Source organism: Balaenoptera musculus, chromosome 6 (genome assembly GCF_009873245.2).
Source record: "Balaenoptera musculus isolate JJ_BM4_2016_0621 chromosome 6, mBalMus1.pri.v3, whole genome shotgun sequence".
In the NCBI taxonomy this organism is placed as follows: domain Eukaryota; kingdom Metazoa; phylum Chordata; class Mammalia; order Artiodactyla; family Balaenopteridae; genus Balaenoptera; species Balaenoptera musculus.
The window spans coordinates 33,861,451-33,887,445 of record NC_045790.1 but is presented as its reverse complement, the minus strand read 5'-3'; the positions used below and the strand labels follow the sequence as shown (position 1 = coordinate 33,887,445).

Sequence of the window (25,995 nt, the reverse complement as noted above, 5' to 3'; positions counted from 1 at the left end):
AGAAGAGGATATAGAGATGGAGTTCTGTGAAACTCTTGTGCAATGAGGTTCAGAAACTCCTGGGTTGGTGAACACATCTAGGTGCTATTAGGAGGACACGCCCAGAGAGGGCATAGAAGCTCTGCACTCTTCCCCCACCCCCCATACCTTGCCCTATGCTTCTCTTCCACTTGTCTATTTCTGAGATGTATCCTTTATAATAAACTGGTAAATTTAAGTAAAGTGTTCTCCTGAGTTCTGTGAGCCATTCTAGCAAATTACCAAACCTGATAAGGGGGTTGTGGGAACACCCGATTTACAGCCTGCCAGTCAGAAGTACTGGTAGCCTGAGACTTGGACTGGTATCTGAAGTAGCAGCAGTCATGGGGGACTAAGTCCTTTAACTTGTGGCATCTGACACTAACTCCAAGTAGGTAGTGTCAGAATTGAACCACTGGATACCCACCCAGGCAGTGTTGGAGAACTGGCTGGTGTCAGAAGAACACCCCGGAATATGTCCGCAAAGGAAGAAATGAAAAATATACAGTAGATTATACTTCTAATAATCTCTTTCCAGAAGACTACTTTAAGTTTAGCAAGTAGAATTCACCTATGACTGGTTGGAACAGAGCTGCTGCCAATCATGAAAATAGATGTCTCTCTGGAGGAATTAAATCATGGAGAAACCTAATAGATCCAAGAGGATGATTAAGTGCTTATTGTAAAACTTTGTAAAATTATATAACCAGCCAAATGCATTCATTCCTCACTTACTGAGCACTGTGCTACATGTTGGGAATAAGGTGACAAGAAAGACACAAGTATACCCTCAGAACTCAATCTGGTGGGAAAGACTGACAAAGAAAACCAATGCAGAATAAGTACTTCAAAAGAGACATTTACAGGATATCACGGTAATATAGTACCTAAGTGAAATGGCTGCTTTCCCACAAGATGACATTTAATGAACTTGGAAAATGAGAAAGTTGGCAAGAAGTAGGGAATGCTAGGAGGAAGATTTAATTAATACTAGGCACAACAAACATTATATACAAAAGCACAGATATAAATGTGAGAATTGATGTATTCTTGAAACCACAAACAATTCAGTATGACCAAAAGGGCAGACAGCAGTGCTCACCAAACATCTCATGTACAGCCTTCTATTTCTTGTGCAGTTGGACAGGCCCATGTGACTAGTTATGGCCAAAGGATTGCAAGAAATGATGTGTGTCACTTCTGGCCCAAATACAGAATACAAGGTCCAGCTTGGGACACTTTAGCTGTCTATTCTGCCACATTCCAAATGGTGCAGCTACAAGATGGCAGAATTCCATTAGCTTGAGTCCCTGAGGACTATGTAGATGGAGGCCTCACTGACCAGTGAAGAACGTGAAGCACGAGCAAACTATTACATTTAGAACGGATAAACAACAAGGTCCTACTGTATAGCACAGGGAACCATACTGAATATCCTGTGATAAACCATAATGGAAAAGAATATAAAAAAAGAATGTCTCTGTGTATAACTGAGTCACTTTGCTGTACAGCAGAGATTGGCACAGCACTGTAAATCAACTCTACTTCAATTAAATAAAAAATGAAGAATGAAGAAAAGCTTTAGAGCAAGAAATTAAGCTCTGTGGTAATAAGCCACTGAGTTTGGGGTTATCTATTACCACAGGATAGCCTATCCTAACTAGTATAACTGTTGAGATATGGTAAGAAATGGGGATGGAGAGGTAGATGGGGACTACATCACAAAGTCTTGAAAGATTTTAAAAGCAAGACAGTCACTTAAGATATTCTAATAACAGTGTGGAAATGACACAGAGCAGACATTTTTAAAAGTTGAGGCGCTACATCAAGGAAGTAACAACAGAATAGAATAACTGCATGGGGTGGGATAGAGAAGATTTTATGGACCAAGAGATTTGGTTGGGGAGAGGTAGTAGTTTGAGACAAGATGATGAGTTTTTATATTTGTTTTGTTCTTCTTTGCTTTCTAAGGAGGCACATACAGGCTAACGGACTCAGAGAACATCAGGCAATATCAAAGAGAGCTGAATACAAGGCATGGAGTTCAGAAGTGATGTGGGCTGAGGTAAAGATCTGAGAGTCAACAAGTTATAGTTAGGATAATGTCACTTGGGGAAAATAGAGTAAAAGAAGTGAAGAAAAACAAGGCAGAACTCTGGGGAACAATACTAATATAAGGAATAGGAAGAAGAGACCCACAAATGAGAGAGAAAAAAACTGGTCAGAAAATTAAGCAGGGAAAAAGAGTTATCAGGAGTTAAAGAAAAAAAATTTCAAGGAAAGACTGGTATGCATTGGAAGAGAGTGAATTAGATTTTAAATCACTTTCTTTTAATCTAAGTATCTAAAAATCTAAAAAAGTGTCCTCTAAATTTGGCAAGCTAAGAGGTCAATGGTGACTTTATCAAGGGAATTTTCAGTAAAGTGATGGGGACAAGAAATGGAGCACAGCAAACTTAGTGAAAGAGAAATACAGACAGAAAACAGAAAATGCCTTTTCCAAAGATAGCTGACAAAGGAAGCAAAAGAAAGGTGGTAGTGGGATTCTGTGGCTTTTAAACATGGAATAGACCTTAACGAAAAGAGACAGCAAAAGAAAAGCTGAATATATAGGGTAAATGGAATAACTGATGGAGAAAAGTAACTAAGATAGGAGGGGGTGGGAATGAGATAAGAAATGAAGGGACTAGGGAGATGTATGGCCTCAGACAAATTAACTAAAAGCCTCCGTGGGCTTCAATTTCTTTGCCTATAAAATGAGGGAAGACGGGAGAGATTTACCTCAAAAATACCTTTCATGAGTCTGAACACTAAATAATTTCATCCTAATCTCTCTACATTGTTCATGTTAATAATTTTGCCATCTAAAACTCATCTGCTTCAACCAAAAGAGACACATTTAACCCAAGATCATTTTAAAAAATAAGAGCATCAAACATTAAAAAAAAAGGCAAATGTGAATCCATGCCATTACAAGAAAACTTTTTCTGGAAGAGGTGGAAGGTATGATCCTCGATATGTGAAAACTGTACATATTTTTAAAAATGTCATTTCAAGGTACTATACTTGTCATACAACTTCGGAACTGAAAGAAGCATTAAGCCATTTATCTACCTAGTTCAACTTTTGTTAGCTTCAGACTACTCTTTTTCCCAAAAAAACCTCCCAAAGAACCTCAGTGTAAAAACTAATATAAGAAAACTATTGATAGTTTTGGCTGATGCAGAAGATTCTTAACCACTGGGCTTGTTCCCAGGCCTCTTTGTGTGCATTTACAACAGTTAGAAAATCACTAATGCAATCTGATCCCTTCATTTTACAAACAAGAAAATTGTATTCAGGGGGTTAGCTTATGATCAACAACTAGCTAATCCTCTCCAGAGTCAATTATGTGGTGGTCGGATCAGGTATACATACAGTACATTTCTTTCATTATTGAAAAGAAATGTGTCACTTACTGACTACTTATTATATGTAAATGTAATCTAAGCAAGTACATCTGTATTCCCAACTACTACTCCCTTAATACCTACAACTACAGAAATAAGCTATACAAGTTTTTGTTTTCATTGCTAAAGTGACTTAATGTTTAATTCTATCATTTTATTTAAAACTACCCTGGGGGGAAGGAATTTTTTTTTAAATCCTTATAAAAAATGACTAAAGATACTTACCTAAACCAAAAGGGTTGCTAGTGGCAGAACCAGATGTGGAGGTACTATTAGGAGCTGATGACGCGGTAGCATTGCTTCCACTGGTGTTGGTTTGCTGAGCTGAATGATCCTGAGGCCTAGGAAAAATAATTATATCATGGTATAAACACTGGAGCTAATTATTTCAAAAGAACCTCTGAAACTCCAATACGCAGAAATAAAGTTTAAGTTTTCAGAACTCAAATTATCATAGAGTAAACACCCTGAAATAACTAAGCACTAGGAACACAAATATAAAGAAACATAGTGAAACCCCACAAAATCCAAACTATATTTCAACTGCCCTTCCTCAAGTATACTGTCATAAATATTTTATTACTTTCAATCATACTGACTATGTAAGAGAAGGAGATAGGTCACCTTACAGAAGAGAATCTAATGACTGGTCACAATCACAAAGCTTGACTATATAAGCTATTTTTTATCTACCCCTTTCTAAGTTCTTAAGGGTTGGGGGGGCACTTTTACTCAGAACCTAAAAAAGTTAAAAGTAAAAAATAAAGAGAGACTTCACCAAAAGAAGGCTGAGAAATCAGTACAAGTAATAACTGATTATTACTTAATATCCTTAAGTAAAAAAATGAGAGTTTATTGGAAACCCCTTCCATGTGACATCAGTTAAGAGTTCTGAATTTCATTTCATCTGAATGATGATAAAATACCATATCTGAATAAGTCTAAGGGAGCTCTAGGAGCTCTTTCACTAAGTATAATAATTTTAAGTGAAAAGAAAATATACCAATTTGATTGGCGATATTTTTACTTAGTGGTACACAAATAAAGGTATCTCTTAAAAACTGAATGGTGCCTTAGATTTAATGAAACATGGTTACTAATTTGTGGTTTGCCAAGAAGATGAGTCACCCCTGATCTCTGTCCAAAAATCTCTCTAAACAAGAAAACACAGCTAAAAACATTAATTTGCTTGTTTTGTAATTCAAATAATATAATAACTCAATGATAAACCGTCTAAAATATCAGATGTGTAAGCATTAGCATTACTGAATCATTAAAACATTTGCTATCTACATGAGCAGCAAATAAATGAATTTTAATCCATTTACATATTAATGACAGAAAGCCATTTAAAGCCAAGACTGGTTATTTTTAAGAGAGAAATATAAACATTTATTCATGGTTTAAAGTTAAGTCTTCTAAAAACATACCTGTTTTGTGTTTTGATGACAAGGTGAACAGTAAGTCCATCATGAATTCCATGCTGACTCAAAGTATCTTGATCTTTTAAAATTTTTCCAGCAAATATCAACACAAGTTGGTCGGTATGGGATTTAAAACGTTTAGAGATTTCTTCCTTGAACTAAATAAGATAAAATAAATATGTATTACAGATGTTTGCATAACACCATCTAGTCTAGTTTCTGGAAGTACCTCAAAAGAAGCCCCCACTACAGATACTGCAACAATTCAAATATAAAGACATAGTATTTCTGTGTCCATATCTTGATCTTAGTCGGAAATGAGTGTTACCACTTCACTCATCTCTAATGCAAACATTTTATTACAGGTGTACATATCCTATATTCAATCGTCTGCTAAGATACAATAATTCACTTCTTTGTCATAGCCTTATTCTTTTTATATCAATGGTGCTAAACGTAGTTCAAGCCACACATAGCTCTTACCAAGTTTACAATAATCTTTTCCTCAGATTTCCATCTCGAATCCTGCTCCTTTCTAGTTCAATATAAAGAAAGCCAATTATACTGACTTTACGCCCCACCTCTTTCATTAAACATTTATTAACAAGCAGTAGCATGCAAATGCAAAGATAGAAAGCAAAAATCTTTTCCTGAAGGCGAGCAGTCAGTAAACCACAAAGTACAGAGGAAGCACAAAGGGTAGTTAGAGAAAGTTTTCCAGTGAAAACTAATTAGAAAGTAGCCAGGAAAACCTGAAGAAAGGCTTCCCAGGGACAAGAATAAAATGCAGAAACAGAATAGAAAAGAGTGTCATACTATAAGAAAAGCTTACTTATTCTACACTAGATCAGTTTCTCAAACCTTCATCAAAATCACCTGTATACTTAGGTTTTTTTACTCCACTGTCAAAGTCAGGAAACCTCAGGGTGGTAAAGAAATTCAAAGAATCACATCTTACACCAATGCCGTACAGACACCAATGCCCTACAGAAGTGGCTCTCAATAGATGACAGCATTATCGCCAAGGCAATGTTTTGGAAATAAAAGGGGATATTTTTGGTTGTCACAGTAAGTGGAAAGACACAGTAAATAACGATATCTAACATTTTCTTGCAGGGGCAGGAGGGGAGATGAAGAGGAATACAAATATAAAGCAAGATAGGCCATATGTCAATCACTGTTGAAAATGAGAGGTACACAAAAGTTCATCACATTATACCTTTGTGTATAAATGAAATTTTCCATAATCAAGTTACAACATTCAATGTAACCAACTGGTTTTTTAAAAAATCATATAATGCGAAATTATACTGCAGTAAATATTCTGGACCTTTTCCATCTGAACTTTCCTTCCTTTATTTTAAAATATATGATAGAAAACCATAATTCAAAAAAACACATGCACCCCAATGTTCACAGCAGCACTATTTACAATAGCCAGGACACGGAAGCAACCTAAATGTCCATCGACAGAGGAATGGATAAAGAAGATCTGGTACATATATACAAAGAAATATTACTCAACCATAAAAAGGAATGAAATTGGGTCATTTATAGAGACGTGGACGGACCTAGAAAGCATCATACAGAGTGAAGTAAGTCAGAAAAAGAAAAGCAAATATCTTATAATGACACATATATGTGGAATCTAGAAAAATGGTATAGATGATCTTATTTGCAAAGCAGAAATAGAGACACAGACATAGAGAACAAATGTATGGGGGAAAGGGGTGGGGTGGGAGGAATTGGGAGACTGGGATTGACGCATATACATTATTGATACTATGTACAAAATAGACAATTGATAGGAACATACTGTATAGCACAGGGAACTCTACCTAATGCACTGTGGTAACCTAAATGGGAGGGAAGTCCAAAAGGGAGGGGATATCTGTATGTGTATGGCTGATTCATTTGTTGTGCAGTGGAGGCTAACACATTATAAAGCAACCATACTCCAATAAAAACTAATTGTAAAAAAAAGGAAATAAATGATATATAACCCTTTTACCTAAGATAAACAATTTCCAACAAGAAAAATCTTTTTAAAGTACCATTAGCACAATATTCTATATAAAGAAGTAAGTCAAACCATGATTTAACCATTCTCCTATTATTAAACATTTCATTCTCCCTTTGGCAGCTATTAGAAATAATAATAAGCTAACGAGCAGAACACATGTTTTTATAAGGATTGAATGAGAATGTATGTAAAATTCAAGCATCAGTCACATACGTGGTGGTCAATAAATAGTAGCTACTACAATGCCAGCTCTTTTAATCCTCAGTAACTTAAGAAGATGACTTTTAATCCTATTTCAGATATAGAAACAGAGAGGTTCAATATGTCCCCCTCCTCTCACAGTGACACAGCTAATAAACTGCTAGGTTAAGCTTGAAATCTAGGTCTGACTTCAAGAACATCAAAACATTTTCATATGTAAAATGAGGTTAATCTAAGTTTGTGTTTCTTAAACTAAGAAATCCTTTTCAGAATCCTTGATACACCTCATGTCATTCCAAAATATATAATTTAATTGTTTAACATACAATTATATAGCATTTTAGCACATTTTAGGACTTGAAGGTAAGATGCTAGATTGATGACACATCTCTTACCTCCTTTCAAATCCCCATTGAAACAACGATGAAAGATTTCTTCATGCTTTATGGAGATATAACTCACATATACAATTCACCCATTTAAGGTGTACAATGGTTTTTAGTATATTCACAGATACGTGCTACCATCACCACAGTCAATTATGAAATTTTCATCTTCTCAAAAAGAAACCAGTACCCTTTAGCTATCACCTCCCTATTCTCCCATCACTCCAAACCATAAGAAACCACTAATCGGGGAGTTCCCTGGTGGTCCAGTGGTTAGGGCTAGGCACTTTCACTGCCAGGGCCCCAGGTTCAATCCCTGGTTGGGGAACTAAGATTCTGCAATCCGCGTGGCACGGCCAAAAAAAAAGCCAGTGACTCCACAAATACCAATATTTTAAAAAAAGAAAAAAGAAACCACTCACTGATCTACTTTCTGTCAAATAGATTTGCCTATGCCGGACATTTCACAATAAGTGAAATCATATAATATGCAATGTTTGCAAGGTGCATCCATGTCATGGTATATAGCAATACTTCCTTTTTATGGCCAAACAACATTCTACTGTATGAATACACAACATTTTGTTTATTCATTCATCAATTGATGGGCATTGGGGCTGTTTCCACCTTTGGGCTATTATGAATAATGTTGCTATAAACATTCATGTACAAGTTTTTCTGTGGACATATGTTTTCATTTCTCTTGGGTATATACCTAGATGTGGAATTAAATTACTGGGTCATACGGTAACTCTTGATTTAATCATTTGAGGAACCACCAAAGTGTTATCCGAAGTGGCTAATGGCTATACCATTGTACAATCCTACCAGCAATGTATAAGGGTTCTAATCTCTCCATGCCTTCACCAACATTTATTACCTGACTGTTTTTTTTAATAGCCATCCTAGTAGATGTGCAGTAGTTTTGATTTGCATTCCCCTGATGGCGAACAATGTTGAGCATCTTTTCATGTGCCTATTTATATATCTTCTTTGGACAACTTTATTAACATCCTTTGCCATTTTTTAATTGGGTTATTTGCCTTCCTATTACTGAGTTGTAAAAATTCCTTATATATTCTACATACAAGTCTTATCAGACATACGATCTGCACAAAGAAATTTTTAAAGCAGAAACTCAGACAACAGAACAAATTGAGACCTTTCAGTCTTAACTGGAACAAAGTTTTGAACCCAGACATCCAGTGGACCCAAGAGAACTGAATCCTGAACTGGCAATACAAAAAGCCAAGCTAAAAGCTAATTCAATCCCCACAATCTACAGAATTCCTGGAAGACTTGACATGGTACCACCAGAGGCTGAGGATAAGGTATAAGGTGAGAGGTGCCTAAGGGCTAAAATAAGGGGATTTGAAAGTCTAAGAAGCAGACACATCTTCACTGCACACTAAGCAAGCAACTGTCCCTCCCCAAACCCAACGAAAGACTAGAAGATTTTTTTTTCTCTCTGGAAGGGGAACAGAGGGTCTCTGAACTAAAGAACACACCAGACACAATGAGAACAGACATACAACACTAAAAACAGAAGATTAAGTAAACAGAGACATACCAGATGCTGAGCCTTTCCCCCTTCACCTCACACCTATCAAACAGAATGCTGGCATCTGGACCTTCAACATCCAAGCAGAAAGATTATAATATATAGTGTCTCCAAGGAGAATCTAACCAGGCTAAAATAAAAGAACTTAGAGATAAAGACCTAAGAGTTTTCCCCAGTTAGTCACCCTAAAGCAGCGGTTCCTAAAGTGAATGGAGGCCTCTATCTGCCCTGGAAGCATTTGGCAATGTCTAAAGACATTTCTGGTTGTCACAACAGGGCTTAAGTACCACTGGTGGGTAGAGACCGAAGATGGTGAACATCCTACAATGCACAGAACAACCCCAACGACAAAGAATTTTCCAACTCAAAATGTAATCAATAACAAGATTGAGAAACTGCTGTACTTCTCAAAGTGCTGTCCCCAGATGAGCAACATTCACCATTCTCAGGTTAACTTGGTAGAAATGCAAATTCTCAGGCCCCAACCAAATCAGAAACTCTGAGGATGGGGCCCAGTAATCTATGGCTTAACAAGCTTCCCAGGTGATTCTGATGGACACTACTAAGAACCACTGCCTGCTCTAGGTCTAATAAATTTCCCCCAGATTTGTAGGCAATAAAGGAATACATTAAGTGACATTAAAAGGATACAGCTACTAAAATCAACAAAAAAGGTGTCCTTAACAAATAAATTGCTACAGGGAAAAAGCAGAGGAGAACCTATAGATGAAATGGTACTTTTAAGTACACAAGGGACACTCAACCAAGGTAAGACCATAAACTGGGTCATAAAAACAAACCTTGGAAATTTTAAATAATTGAACCATATAAGTATATTCCTTGACAATAATGGAATTACACTAGAAATCAATAACAGAAAGATATCTGGAAAACTCCCAAATTAAACAAAATACTTCTAAAGAATTCATGGGTCAAAAAGAAAGTCTTGAGGAGCAATTAGAAAATATTTTCAACTGAACAAAAATGAAGTTACAATATGTCAAAATTTCTGAGATGCAACTAAAGCAATGCCTAAGAAAATTTACAGTATTAAAGGCTTAAATTTAAGAAAGATCACAAATCAGTAATCTAAGTTTCAACCTTTAGAAACTAGACAAAGAGCAAATGAAACCCAACAAAAAATAAAAATAAGAGCAGAAATCAAAATAAAAACAGAAAAATAAGAAAAAAATCTTTTAAAATATTAGTAAAACTGATTAACCTCTAACTAGAATGGCCAAGAAAAAAACAGAGAAAACATAGACTAGCAATATCAGTAACAACAGAAGGAAATGACTACAGACCTCACAGATTTTATTAATAGAATACGGAAAACTACAGGCAAGTATTTGACAACTTGGATGAAATGGACCAATTTCTTGAAAGATTCAAGCTGCCAGAACTCATTCACTCTCTTCTGAAAACAGAAGAGGAAACACTTCTCAATTTACTTTGTGAGGCCAATATTACCCTGATACCAAAACCAGAAAAGAAAACTAGGGACCAATATCCCTCATGAACACAGATGCAGAAATCCTCTGTAAAATACTAGCAAACAAATCCAGCAATATAGAACAAGAGTAATTCTTCATTACCAAGTTAGGTTTATCCTAGAAATGTGAGGCTAAGTAAGTCAACATTTGAAAAATCAATAATTCACCACACTGACAAAAGAAAAAGAAAAGCCACACCGTCTTATTAATCGATAGTAAAAAAGCATTTGAAAGCATTCATTCATGACTAAAGTCCCAAGGAATCAGGAATAAAAGGGAACTACCCAGATCTGATAAAGCACATCTACAAAATATCTACAATTTGGTGTAGTAATGGTGAACAACTGAATGCTTTCCCTCTAAGATCAGTAACAAAGCAAGGATGTATGCTCTCTATTCACTCTATTCAACAACATATTAAAAATGTCAGCCAATGAAACGAGGCAGGAAAAAGAAATAAAAGCATACTTGCCAGAAAAGAAAAAATAGGAAACTTATCAGTCCCTTGCAATGTATGAGCTTTATTTGGATCCCACTTGAAAAAAAAAAATCTTTTGCAAGAGAATGAGAAGACAAGCCAGACTGGGAGAAAATATTTGGAAATGACACATCTGATAAAGGACGGTTACCCAAAGTATACAAAGAACTCTTAAAACTCAACAAGAAACTGAACAACCCAATTAAAAAATGGGCAAAAAATTTTAACAGACATCTCATCAAAAAAGATATACAAATGGTAAATAAGCATATCCGTAAAGATGCTCTGCATCATAGGCCATTAGAGGAATTGCCAATTAAAATAAGGAGACTGCGCTATACAACTACTAGGATGGCCAAACCAAAACAGATAACACTACCAAATTCTGGCAACAGTATGGAACAATAGAAACTCTCATTCACTGCTGATGGGAATACAAAATGGTATAGCCACTTTGGAAGACAGTTTAGCAATTTCTTACAAAACTAAACATACTCTTACCATTCGATCCAGCAATCACCCTCTCCTTGGTATTTACCCAAAGGAATTGAGAACTTATGTCCAGACAAAACCTGCACACAGATGTATATAGCAGCTTTATTCATTAATGTTAAAACTTTGAAGCAACCAAGAAATTCTTCTACAGGTGAATGGATAAATAAACCTTGGACATTATCCAAGACAGACAATGGGATATTATTCAGCAATAAAAAGAAATGAGCTATCAAACTATGAACTATCAAACCATGAAAAGAACCATAGAGGAACCTTAAATGCATACTACTAAGTCAAATAAGCCAATCTAAAAGGTTATGTACTGTATAATTCCAACTAGATGACATTCTGGAAAGAACAAAACTATGGAGACAGTAAATGGATCAGTGGTTGCCAGGAGTTAGGGTAGAGGTAGAGCACATACACTATACATTTGCCAAAACACCAAGAGTGAATCTTAAACTATGAACTTTGAGTGATAATGATGTGTCAGTAGAGGTCCATCAATTGTAACAAATGTACCACCTTGCGACGGATGTCGATGGTGGGGGAGGTTAAAGTAGGGGGAGCAGGGAGTATGGGAACTCTGTACTTTGTGCTCTATTAGCTGTAAATCTAAAACTGCTCGAAAAAGTAAAGTCTATTTTTTAAAAGTTAAAGCTACATAATAATAAATTCATGCTAACATTACACTTAAAAAATCATTTTGAAACAATGGGGAAATTCTGGACTGGTGAAATTAAGACATTATTAATTGGTAAAGCAGGATAATATATTGCGTTTTTTAAAGGGATCCTTAGCTTTTAGAGATACATGCTGAAATATTAAAGGATGAAGTGATATAAGGCATGAGAGATGCATCAAAATAATGGAGTATGGAAAGGGGCCTTAAGGGAAAGTACACCTGAAACAAGACTGGCTCCAAAATTAATTGTCAAAGCTGGGTGAAGGATTCATGGCGGGGCTAACTTACGATTATCTCTACTTCTGTATACTTGAAATTATCCATGATTTAAAAATTAAGAAAAAAATTATAAAGGGGGAAGAGTAACTGGCAAACTAAAATTTTATATCCAGTGCAAAATCCCTCAAAATGAAATCAAAATAGACATTTTCAGACGCACAAAAACAGAGAATTTTTTACCCAGCATATACAGACTACAGGAAATGTTCCTCAGACAGAAGAAAATGATCCTCTCCTAGATGAAGGAATAAAAAAATGGGAAGAATAAATTGAAATAAAAACTGACTTTATAAAGCATTAGTAACAATGTTTTGTGTTGGAATGAAGAAAAGAAGAGAGGAAACAAGGAAGGAAGGAAGATCAAGTGTAGTCCACAGGCAGGTAAACAGTGTTCAACTGTTCTAAGGTTCTTGAATTAACTGGAAAGTACAAGTACTTACTGATTTAGACATTTTATAAGATGCATATAGTAATCTCTAGGATAACTACTAAAAGAATAGTTTAAGCAGCATGCATCTACCAACCTAATAAAAGGGGCAACTGGGAAAAAGGGGGGGAACAATTGGAATAATACAAAACAATCCAAAAGAAAGAGAAAAAAGCAACATAGAAGAGACAGGAAAAACAGAAATCAAACAGTATAATGGTAAACGTAAACCAAATGTATCAGTGATTACATAACAGACTATGTGTTAAAAAGATAAAATTGCCGGACTGGATTTAGAAACCCAACTTCATGCTGCTTAAAAAAGATATACACATAAACTATTAAGGAAAAGAAAGATTGAAAATAAAAAGAATGAATAAAGATAGTCCATGCAAAAACTAACCAAATAAAGTTAGTGAGGCTACTCTAATTGACAAAGCAAACTTTTTTCTTAAACTGAAGTGTAGTTTATTTACAGTGTTGTGTTAATTACTGCTGTACAACAAAGTGACTCAGTTATACATATATATACATTCTTTTTCATATTCTTTTCCATTACGGTTTATCACATGATATTGAATATAGTTCCCTGGAAAAAGCAAACTTTAATACAAAAGCAACTAGGACATTTCAACATTATAAAGTGTTCAACTCACAAGAAGATAAAACTTTAAATGTATATGTACATAATACAGCTTCAGAATACATAAAGCAAAAATTAAATTGAACTACAGAGAAAAACAGACTAATCCAAAAGTACAGTAAAATATTTTAGCATATTTACCTCAGTAACTGATAAAATAAAATAGGACCAAAAGAAAAAAAAAAGGATATAAAAGCTTTGAACAACAAAATTAACTGATGACCCAACTGGCATGTATAGAACACTGTACTCAACAACTACAGAATAAGTATTCTTTTAAAATACATTTACAAACTTATATACTGGGCCATAAAGCAAGTCGACATATTTCAAAAATTTTCAATCATATGGAGTATGTACTCTAACTACATGCAAATTAAACAGTACCTTGCAATTAAACAATACCAAAAAGATGAATCAATAAAATATTAGTTCAACTGGAAAAGATTTCCTGAACAGGACACAAAAAGATTTAGCCATAAAAAAGGCACAATAAATTAAACTATCATTAATAGAGTAAAAAGATAAGCAACAAAGAAAAAATATCTACAATACCAAAAACCAACAAAGCTTGAATCCAGATTTTATACATAAAGCATGAAAATCAGCAAGACACAACCCAACTGAAAACTAGTCAATAGACTGAAATAGGAACTTCACAAAAATGAAATCTAAATGGCCAATAATACAGAGGAAGGGGACTCATCCTAATTAACAACATCAGGTAACTTTAAAACCAGTGACACACCCACCCAACAGTCCAGTATAAAGACTGTTACAGGGACTTCCCTGGTGGTCCAGTGGTTAAAAATCCACCTTCCAATGCAGGGGACGCGGGCTCGATCCCTCCCTGGTGCGGGAACTAAGATCCCACATGCCACAGGGCAACTAAGCCCGCGCGCCACAGCTACAAAGCCCACACGCTCTGGAGCCCGTTGGCCACAACTAGAGAAGCCCGGGTGCCGCAACAAAAGATCTCATGTGCTGCAATGAAGGCCCGATGCAGCCTAAATAAATAAATAAATAAATAAATAAATAAATAAATAAATAAATAAATAAAGTGGTTGTACTATTAAAAAAGACTGTTACAGACTGCTGCAGAGGATTTGGAGCAACTGGAATCCACATATATTGCGAACAGAAGTATAAATTCACATATTTCAGAAAAACATTTCACAGTAGAAGCTGAATGTATGCTTGTTGTATGACTCAACAATTCTACTTCTGGGATTTTATCTAACAAATTATGTGTTCACACAGGTACACCAAAAGACACGTTCAATGAAGTTCAAACTTTATTACCCCAAAACTTAAAACAACCCAAACCCTCAACTGTAGAACAAATTGTGATATATTCAATAGACTGTTACACACGATGACAACACATGAACTACAGCCACATGTCACCATGGATCAATGTAGAGCAAAAGCAGCCAATCACAAATGACAATACACTACATTATTTCATTAACATAAGTTATCATTAACATAAGTTAAAAGAGAGGAAAGGGGCAAAAACCATAGTGTCAAAAGTGAGAAAAGTTGTAGTTAAGAGGAGGTGGTGACTGTAAGGGATCACAAGTGACATCTGGGAAGCTGATAATATTCTGCTTCTAACTTTTGTGCTAATAAATGAAGCTGTACATTTTTGTGCGCATTGTTCTGTACTATACTTAAATTAAAATAGGTTTAAAAGTTGATTGTGAATGCCCTACACATAAGAAACAGCAGGAAGTCAAAACATAAATGACCAACTTTCCTGAGCATCCAATTTCAAGTGACTCACCTAGCCAGAAAGCTATCATATACTTTGTCTTGGGTAGGTCATCAGAAACAAATTGGGATGAAGATACCCTAGTTTTAAGAGTCACAGATGTAGAAAACAAACTTATGGTTTCCAGGGGGTAAAGGGGGAGGGATAAATTGAGACATTGGGATTGACATATACACACTACTATACGTAAAACAGATAGCCAATAAGAACCTACTGTATAGCACAGGTAACTCTACTCAATACTCTGTAATGACCTACATGGGAAAAGAATGTAAAAAAAGGGTGGATATATGTATATGTATAACTGATTCACTTTGCTGTACACCTGAAACACAACATTGGAAATCAACTATACTCCAATAAAAATTTAAAAATAAATAAATAAAATTTGTCTTGGGGGAAGAAAAAAAAAAGATACCTTAGTTTTAGGTAGCAGACCAGAGTGGCTATAAGACATGTAAATCACAGCAGGGATGATCACCCAAGAATAAGAGATGGTCATCCATGAACATCATTATCTAGCATCAAATGCTTATAGAACAGTTGTGAACAGTTTAGTTGAGCCCTTAGTAATATTTAAGGGCTGGAATCCTACTAGCCATGAGTTGTCAGTGTTAGGAAGGATAGGTGGGCTTTCTGGACAGACTAGGGGCTTCTCTATGGTATCCTAGATGCAAAAGAGTAAAATCCTATGGCACACAGTTCAAAAAGCATTTACATTCATTGCTAATTTAGCAGCTACACTGTGCCTGGAACCACACCCCCACATCATCTCATTCAATCCTCACAACAAAATCTCAAGAAACCAAAGTCCTTAATAAGACCCATAAGAAATAACTTCCTCCTACAGAATTACAGCATTGTTGAAAATTAACATCACTGATACTAGGATCCTCTAGCCTCATGGAACTCTTGGTTCTGAGGGGCACCTAAGGCAATTCAAAAGTATGAGTTTATAGCACTTCATGGTGAAAGTTGGAAAGCATTGTGACAGAGATAGGGTACAGCTATACTTCTAGTACCATACAAAGGGAAACTGTATAAACTGACTACCTATTATAATCTAATTCTTATACAAACAAATTTTACATTTCAAACAACCGATGTCAAACAATTTAGGTATTAGAACTACTCCCAAATAGACTAATGTAATATTCATTTACTCTGAGTAAATTACCCAAAGCTTGGAACAAACTTACAAAAACCAAGGATTACGATGCTCAACAGCCTGCCACTCCACTGGAAACAAAAATGAATAAACCGCTGGGGAGGAGACAAAACAAGATGGCGGAGTAGAAGGATGTGCTCTCACTCTCTCTTGCGAGAATACCAGAATCACAACTAGCTGCTGAACAATCATCGACAGTAAGACACTGGAACTCACCAAAAAAGATACCCCACATCCAAAGACAAAGGAGAAGCCACAATGAGACGGTAGGAGGAGCGCAATCAGAGTAAAATCAAATCCCATAGCTGGTGGGTGGGTGACTCACAGACTGGCGAACACTTATACCACAGAATTCCACCAACTGGAGTGAAGGTTCTGAGCCCCACGTCAGGCTTCCCAACCTGGGGGTCCGGCAACGGGAGGAGGAATTCATAGAGAATCAGACTTTGAAGCCTAGTGGGAATTGACTGCAGGACTTCGACAGGACTGGGGGAAGCAGAGACCCCACTCGTGGAGGCCGCACACAAAATAGTGTGTGCATCGGGACCCAGGGAAAGGAGCAGTGACCCTGGGAGAGACTGAACCAGACCTACCTGCTAGTGTTGGAAGGTCTCCTGCAGAGGCGGGGGGTGGCTCTGTTTCACCGTGGGGACAAGGACACTGGCAGCAGAAGTTCTGGGAAGTACTCCTTGGAGTGAGCCCTCCCAGAGTCTGTCATTAGCCCCACAAAGGGGTCCAGGTAGGCTCCAGGGTTGGGTTGCCTCAGGCAAAACAACCAACAGGGAGGGAACCCAGCCCCACCCATCAACAGTCAAGTGGATTAAACTTTTACTGAGCTCTGGCTGCCAAAGCAACAGTCAGCTCTACCCACCACCAGAGCCTCCCATCAAGCCTCTTAGATAGCCTCAACCACCAGAGGGCAGACAGCAGAAGCAAGAAAAACTACAATCCTGCAGCCTGTGGAACAAAAACCACATTCACAGAAAGATAGACAAGATGAAAAGGCAGAGGGCTATATACCAGTTGAAGGAACAAGAAAAAACCCCAGAAAAACAACTAAATGAAGTGGAGATAGGCAACCTTCCAGAAAAAGAATTCAGAATAATGATAGTGAAGATGATCCAGGACCTCGGAATAAGAATGGAGGCAAAGGGCTTCCCTGGTGGCGCAGTGGTTGAGAATCTGCCTGCCGATGCAGGGCACACGGGTTCGAACCCTGGTCTGGGAAGATCCCACATGCCGCGGAGCAACTAGGCCCGTGAGCCACAATTACTGAGCCTGCGCGTCTGGAGCCTGTGCTCCGCAATGAGAGGCCGCGATAGTGAGAGGCCCGTGCACGGCGATGAAGAGTGGCCCCCGCTTGCCGCAACTAGAGAAAGCCCTCACACAGAAACGAAGACCCAACACAGCTATAAATAAATAAATAAATAAATAATTAAAAAAAAAAAAAGATATGAACACTTCAACTTGCAAGTGTTTGTATTTAAAAATTATAAAAAAAAAAAAAAAAAAAAAAGAATGGAGGCAAAGATCAAGAAGATGCAAGAAATGTTTAACAAAGACCTAGAAGAATTAAAGAGCAAACACCTAGAAGAATTAAAGAACAAACAAATGGAGATGAACAATACAATGACTGAAATGAAAAATACACTAGAAGGAATCAATAGCAGAATAACTGAGGCAGAAGAACGGATAAGTGACCTGGAAGACAGAATGGTAGAATTCACTGTCACAGAACAGAATAAAGAGAAAAGAATGCAAAGAAATGAAGACAGCTTAAGAGACCTCTGGGACAACATTAAACGTACCAACTTTCACATTATAGGAGTCCCAGAAGGAGAAGAGAGAGAGAAAGGACCCAAGAAAATATTTGAAGAGATTATAGTCGAAAACTCCCTAACATGGGAAAGGAAAGAGCCACCCAAGTCCAGGAAGCACAGACAGTCCCATACAGGATAAACCCAAGGAGAAACACACCAAGACACATAGTAATCAAATTGGCAAAAATTAAAGACAAAGAAAAATTATTGAAAGCAGCAAGGGAAAAACGACAAATAACATACAAGGGAACTCCCATAAGGTTAACAGCTGATTTCTCAGCAGAAACTCTACAAGCCAGAAGGGAGTGACATGATATACTTAAAGTGATGAAAGGGAAGAACTTACAACCAAGATTACTCTACCCGGCAAGGATCTCATTTAGATTTGATGGAGAAATCAAAAGCTTTACAGACAAGCAAAAGCTAAGAGAATTCAGCACCACAAAACCAGCTTTACAACAAATGCTAAAGGAACTTCTCTGACTGGGAAACACAAGAGAAGAAAAGGACCTACAAAAACAAGCCCGTAACAAATAAGAAAATGGCCATAGGAACATACATATCGATAATTACCTTAAACGTGAATGGATTAAATGCTCCAACGAAAAAGACACAGGCTTGCTGAATGGATACAAAAACAAGACCCATATATATGCTGTCTACAAGAGACCCACTTTAGACCTAGGAACACATAAAGACTGAAAGTGAGGGGATGGAAAAAGATATTCCATGCAAATGGAAATCAAAAGAAAACTGGAGTAGCTATACTCATATCAAATAAAATAGACTTTAAAATAAAGAATGTTACAAGAGACAAGGAAGGACACTACATAATGATCAAAGGATCAATCCAAGAAAAAGATATAACAATTATAAATATATATGCACCCAACATAGGAGCACCTCAATACATAAGGCAACTGCTAACACCTATAAAAGAGGAAATCGACAGTAACACAATCATAGTGGGGGACTTTAACACCTCACTTACACCAATGGACAGATCATCCAAAATGAAAATAAATAAGGAAACAGAAACTTTAAATGACACAACAGGCCAGAGAGATTTAATTGATATTTATAGGACATTCCATCCAAAAACAGCAGATTACACTTTCTTCTCAAGTGCGCATGGAACATTCTCCAGGATAAATCACATCTTGAGTCACAAATCAAGCCTCAGTAAATTTAAGAAAATTGAAATCATATCAAGCATCTTTTCCGACCACAACGCTATGAGATTAGAAATGAATTACAGGGAAAAAAACGCAAAAAACACAAACACATGGAGGCTAAACAATATGTTACTAAATAACCAAGAGATCACTGAAGAAATCAAAGAGGAAATCAAAAAATACCTAGAGACAAATGACAATGAAAACACGACGACCCAAAACCTATGGGATGCAGCAAAAGCAATTCTAAGAGGGAAGTTTATAGCTATACAAGCCTACCTAAAGAAACAAGAAAAATCTCAAGTAAACAATCTAACCTTACACATAAAGAAACTAGAGAAAGAAGAACAAACAAAACCCAAAGTTAGCAGAAGGAAAGAAATCATAAAGATCAGAGCAGAAATAAATGAAATAGAAACAAAGAAAACAATAGCAAAGATCAATAAAACTAAAAGCTGGTTCTTTGAGAAGATAAATAAAATTGATAAGCCATTAGCCAGACTCATCAAGAAAAAGAGGGAGAGGACTCAACTCAATAAAATCAGAAATGAAAAAGGAGAAGTTACAACAGACACCGCAGAAATACAAAGCATCTTAAGAGACTACTACAAGCAACTCTATACCAATAAAATGGACAACCTGGAAGAAATACAAATTCTTGAAAGGTATAACCTTCCAAGACTGAACCAGGAAGAAACAGAAAATATGAACAGACCAATCACAAGTCATGAAATTGAAACTGTGATTAAAAATCTTCCAACAAACAAAAGTCCAGGACCAGATGGCTTCACAGGTGAATTCTATCAAACATTTAGAGAAGAGCTAACACCCATCCTTCTCAAACTCTTCCAAAAAATTGCAGAGGAAGGAACACTCCCAAACTCATTCTATGAGGTCACCATCACCCTGATACCAAAACCAGACAAAGATACTACAAAAAAAGAAAATTACAGACCAATATCACTGATGAATATAGATGCAAAAATCCTCAACAAAATACTAGCAAACAGAATCCAACAACACATTAAAAGGATCATACACCATGATCAACTGGGATTTATCCCAGGGATGCAAGGATTCTTCAATAAACGCAAATCAATCAATGTGATACACCATATTAACAAACTGAAGAATAAAAACCATGATCATCTCAATAGATGCAGAAAACGCTTTTGACAAAATTCAACACCCATTTATGATAAAAACTCTCCAGAAAGTGGGCATAGAGGGAACCTACCTCAACATAATGAAGGCCATATACGACAAACCCACAGCAAACATCATTCTCAATGGTGAAAAACTGAAAGCATTTCCTCTAAGATCAGGAACGAGACAAGGATGTCCACTCTCACCACTATTACTCAACATAGTTTTGAAGTCCTAGCCATGGCAATCAGAGAAGAAAAAGAAATAAAAGGAATACAAATTGGAAAAGAAGAAGTAAAACTGTCACTGTTTGCAGATGACATGATACTATACATAGAGAATCCTAAAACTGCCACCAGAAAACTACTAGAGCTAATTAATGAATTTGGTAAAGTTGCAGGATACAAAACTAATGCATAGAAATCTCTTGCATTCCTATACACTAATGATGGAAAATCTGAAAGAGAAATTATGGAAACACTCCCATTTACCATTGCAACAAAAAGAATAAAATACCTAGGAATAAACCTACCTAGGGAGACAAAAGACCTGTATGCAGAAAACTATAAGACACTGATAAAAGAAATTAAAGATGATACCAACAGATGGAGAGATATACCATGTTCTTGGATTGGAAGAATGAATATTGTGAAAATGACTATACTACCCAAAGCAATCTACAGATTCAATGCAATCCCTATCAAATTACCAAGGGCATTTTTTACAGAACTAGAACAAATCATCTTAAAATTTGTATGGAGACACAAAAGACCCCGAATAGCCAAAGCAGTTTTGAGGGAAAAAAATGGAGCTGGAGGAATCAGACTCCCTGACTTCAGACTATACTACAAAGCTACAGTACTCAAGACAATATAGTACTGGCACAAAAACAGAAACATAGATCAATGGAACAAGATAGAAAGCCCAGAGATAAACCCACACACATATGGTCAACTAATCTATGACAAAGGAGGCAAGGATATACAATGGAGAAAAGACAGTCTCTTCAATAAGTGGTGCTGGGAAAACTGGACAGCTACATGGAAAAGAATGAAATTAGAACACTCCCTAACACCGTACACAAAAATAAACTCAAAATGGGTTAGAGACCTAAATGTAAGACTGGACACTATAAAACTCTTGGAGGAAAACAGGAAGAAAACTCTTTGACATAAATCACAGCAAGATCTTTTTTGACCCACCTCCTAGAGTAATGGAAATAAAAACAAAAGTAAACAAATGGGACCTAATGAAACTTCAAAGCTTTTGCACAGCAAAGGAAACCATAAACAAGACGAAAAGACAACCCTCAGAATGGGAGAAAATATTTGCAAATGAATCAACGGACAAAGGATTAATCTCCAAAATATATAAACAGCTCATTCAGCTCAGTATTAAAGAAACAAACAACCCAATCCAAGAACGGGCAGAAGACCTAAATAGACATTTCTCCAAAGAAGACATACAGGCGGCCACGAAGCACATGAAAAGATGCTCAACGTCCCTAATTATTAGAGAAATGCAAATCAAAACTACAATGAGGTATCACCTCACACCAGTTAGAATGGGCATCATCAGAAAATCTACAAACAACAAATGCTGGAGAGGGTGTGGAGAAAAGGGAACCCTCTTGCACTGTGGATGGGAATGTAAATTGATACAGCCACTATGGAGAACAATATGGAGATTCCTTAAAAAACTAAAAATAGAATTACCATATGACCCAGCAATCCCACTACTGGGCATATACCCAGAGAAAACCATAATTCAAAAAGACACATGCACCCCAATGTTCATTGCAGCACTATTTACAATAGCCAGGTCATGGAAGCAACCTAAATGCCCATCGACAGACGGATGGATAAAGAAGTTGTGGTACATATATACAATGGAATATTACTCAGCCATAAAAAGGAACGAAATTGAGTCATTTGTTGAGACGTGGATGGATCTAGAGACTGTCATACAGAGTGAAGTAAGTCAGAAAGAGAAAAACAAATATCGTATGTTAACGCATGCATGTGGAACCTAAAAAAAGTGATACAGTTGAACCGGGTTGCAGGGCAGAAGTTGAGACACAGATGTAGAGAACAAACGTATGGACACCAAGGGGGGAAAACTGTGGTGGGGTGGGGATGGTGGTGTGCTGAAATGGGCGATTGGGATTGACATGTATACAGTGATGTGTATAAAACTGATGACTGATTTAAAAAAAAAAAAAACAAATTACAAATACAACTACATTGGAACAGTGTTGGTGAAGCTCATAAATACAATGGTCACCAAATGAAGCCAGACTGGAAAATGTATATGTGTGATTATATAAAGTTGCAGAACCAACAAAATGAATTTAGGCTGCTAGATGTCAGGAGGATGAAGGAAGTTATGACACTTTGACTTTGTAGGCGGTGGCTGGAAGGAAACAGGAGTGGCCTTCTGAGAGGTGGTAATGCTTGTCCCTTGATATAGGGGCTGGTTGCAGAAGTGTGTTTCATTTGTGCAAAATTGATAGAACTGTGCACTTTTGATGTGTTCCCTTTTTGTATGTACTTTATACTATAATAAAATTTCATAATTAAAAAAAAAAAGAATGGAATGTGCTAGGAAAAAAGCCATTTAAAGTTTATGTCTCATTACTTCTTGTTCGTATTTTTAACTTAATTTTTATTTTTTATCACAGCACATTTGATTACAATGTTTTGTTTGTTCAAAAAAAAAATGAATAAACCTCAGTTTTTAACTGTACCATATCAAAGAGATATGCTATACTTTCCCAAATAAGCTGCATTTTATAAAATTTTAATCCAAATATGATCAATTTAAACAATGTTATGTGTTTGCAGAAGAGCCAAAAATCCTGCACATACTTCATATATCCTTAAACTTCTATTCTGCACTCTTAAAAAAAGGCAGAGGAAATAGTTTACCGTGGCTTCAAATTTTCCAAAATTTGATCTCTAACATTTGAACTTTACTTCTATGTTTGTTTTAACTACTACACTTTTACTGAACACTACAACAAAAAATCAGAAACTACGTAGTATTGACTTAGGAAAAAAAACAATTAGCAATCTTAAAAATTCTCAACGCAGCTTTAGACAGAGGCAGTCCACAAACACTATTCCTCTGCAGAAACATAAAACTTATTGCAACAAATGCCTGAGTCTGAGTAACCTTAAAGTACCCTCATTAAAAAACATTGTACAGGGGCTTCCCTGGTGGCACAGTGGTTGAGAATCCGCCTGCCAATGCAGGGGACACGTATTTGAGCCCTGGTCAGAGAAGACCCTACATGCCGCAGAGCAACTAAGCCTGTGTGCCACAACTACTCAGTCTGTGCTCTACAGCCCGTGAGCCACAACTACTGAAGCCCATATGCCTAGAGCCCGTGCTCCGCAACAAGAGAAGCCACCGCAATGAGAAGCCCACGCACCACAATGAAGAGTAGCCTCCGCTCACCACAACTAAAGAAAGGCCTGCACACGGCAACAAAGATCCAACGCAGCCAAAAATAAATTTTAAAATTATATATTAAAAAAAAAACCATTGCATAAATCCTACACGAAGATGTTGGGTATAAAATAAACTAGAAACATAAGCAGCTATATGAGAAAAGGGCACCTTCTTATAAATATAAAACTGAACACTCAGTCAAAAATGTTATAGTGCATTATCAATAAAAATGTAATCTTTAGGAGTTTCTATGACCTAAATCTAACATCCACAAACTAAATGTTTCACTTACACATGCTCGCATTCTTCCTTCTACTACAAAAAAATTAAGACTCAATTCACTGGCAAACAAAAGAGTACAGGAGGAAAGAAACCAATACAAGTAAAGTATATAAACTCTGAGCCAGGTACTTTTACATATTATCTCATGAAATCCTCCAAACAATCTAGTGAAGCAGATATTATATCACATGTTAAAAATGTGGCCTGTGAGGCTCAGAGGTGTAAAGCACCTTGCCCAAAGTCAGATCTCTCAAATTCCAAGGTTCATGCTCTCTCCAAAATGCAGACCTCATTTCAATATTAATAATGACAACACACCCTTTCCCCATTTCTCAAAATATTAATAAATATATAAACACAAGTAATCATAAATAGTGGAATGAGTTAGCTCTACACATGCCAATATGGAAAGACTGCAAAGATACAAATAAAAAGAGTAAGGTAAAAGTGTGGGTAATAATCCATCTGCTTAACAGGAATAAACAGAAAATTATATACGGGTAAATAGAGAAACACTTTTCCGGACAGAATCAGATAAATAGATAAACACTTTGAGTAACTTTTTTTGAACGGGTCCCCTTATTTCATACTTTTCTACATCATTCGAATTTCCTAAAGTAACAGCATGCATAATGTATTTCATTTTCTTTGCAGTCTGTATTTTAAAAATGAATAAAGCCATATCCTTTATAAAAACTGGAGAGAGCTTTAAAGGCTATAAAAAATTTATCAAAAAACATTTTACTAGTCTAGAAATCTGTATAGAAGCTGCTTAATTAATAAACCAAGCAGTCTGTGTTGTCGTATCTACAGAACATCAAACTAAGTCAGAATGGCATAAATTTACCTGGAACAAACCACAGTTCAGATCTTCTTATAATGAAAGGATTTGCAAAATAGAGGCGCATATATATACATTTTATTTATGCCTATAATAAATGGAATTTGTTCAGTATGTTAACTCAGTAATATTTGCATCAAACAGATTTGGAGACCGCAACTTTAGTCTCTTAAAAAATTCCCAATCCTAATTTTAATGGGATTTTCTTTTTAAGCTGCTCAGATACAAAAACAACTAAAATAATGCCTTTAGACATTTGATTAAACTAAGAATAAACGTCACATTTTTCTAAGTAAATCACATTGTTAAAATAGTCCCAACTAAGTACAAAATACTGCAAATAAATCTTTAAAACACTATTTGTTCATTCACTCAATAAATATTTGCATTACTCAATGTGTGCCAAGTGCAATACTAGGCAGGTACAATGAGATTAAGAGGTAAGCAAAACACCCCTACCTTTGTAAATTCTTACAGTATGGGGTGGGGAGGAAAAAGTCCATATAATCACAAAATGGTATCAAGAGATTATAGTCATTGATCTAATTTAGATTGGTGAGTCCAATCAACCTTTAATGAACTGACATTTAAATAAACCCAAAGGCTGAAAAGCCAACCAGAGGAAAGTCAAGGCAGCTTGGAGCAGTGGTTAGGTGTGGGCTCCAAAGTTAGTCACTGGATTTCAATCTAGGCTCCACTATTTAACAGGCATATAAATTTAATCACATTACTAATCTGAGTTTCAGTTTCTTCACTTTAAAAAAGAGGTAACAA

General features: G+C 36.3%; 1 protein-coding gene across 2 annotated transcripts in view; it reads right to left on the bottom strand.

The window, feature by feature from the left end:
* Nucleotides 1–25,995, bottom strand: part of UBQLN1 (ubiquilin 1) — a 47,899-nt gene that overhangs the window by 13,888 nt on the left and 8,016 nt on the right. For both annotated transcript variants that reach the window (XM_036856875.1, XM_036856876.1), the window contains exons 2-3: nucleotides 4,898–5,049; nucleotides 3,693–3,808 (exon numbers count right to left, since the gene is read on the bottom strand). In XM_036856875.1, coding sequence (XP_036712770.1) covers nucleotides 3,693–3,808; nucleotides 4,898–5,049 — 268 coding nt within the window. The remainder of the gene's footprint in view (nucleotides 1–3,692; nucleotides 3,809–4,897; nucleotides 5,050–25,995) is intronic.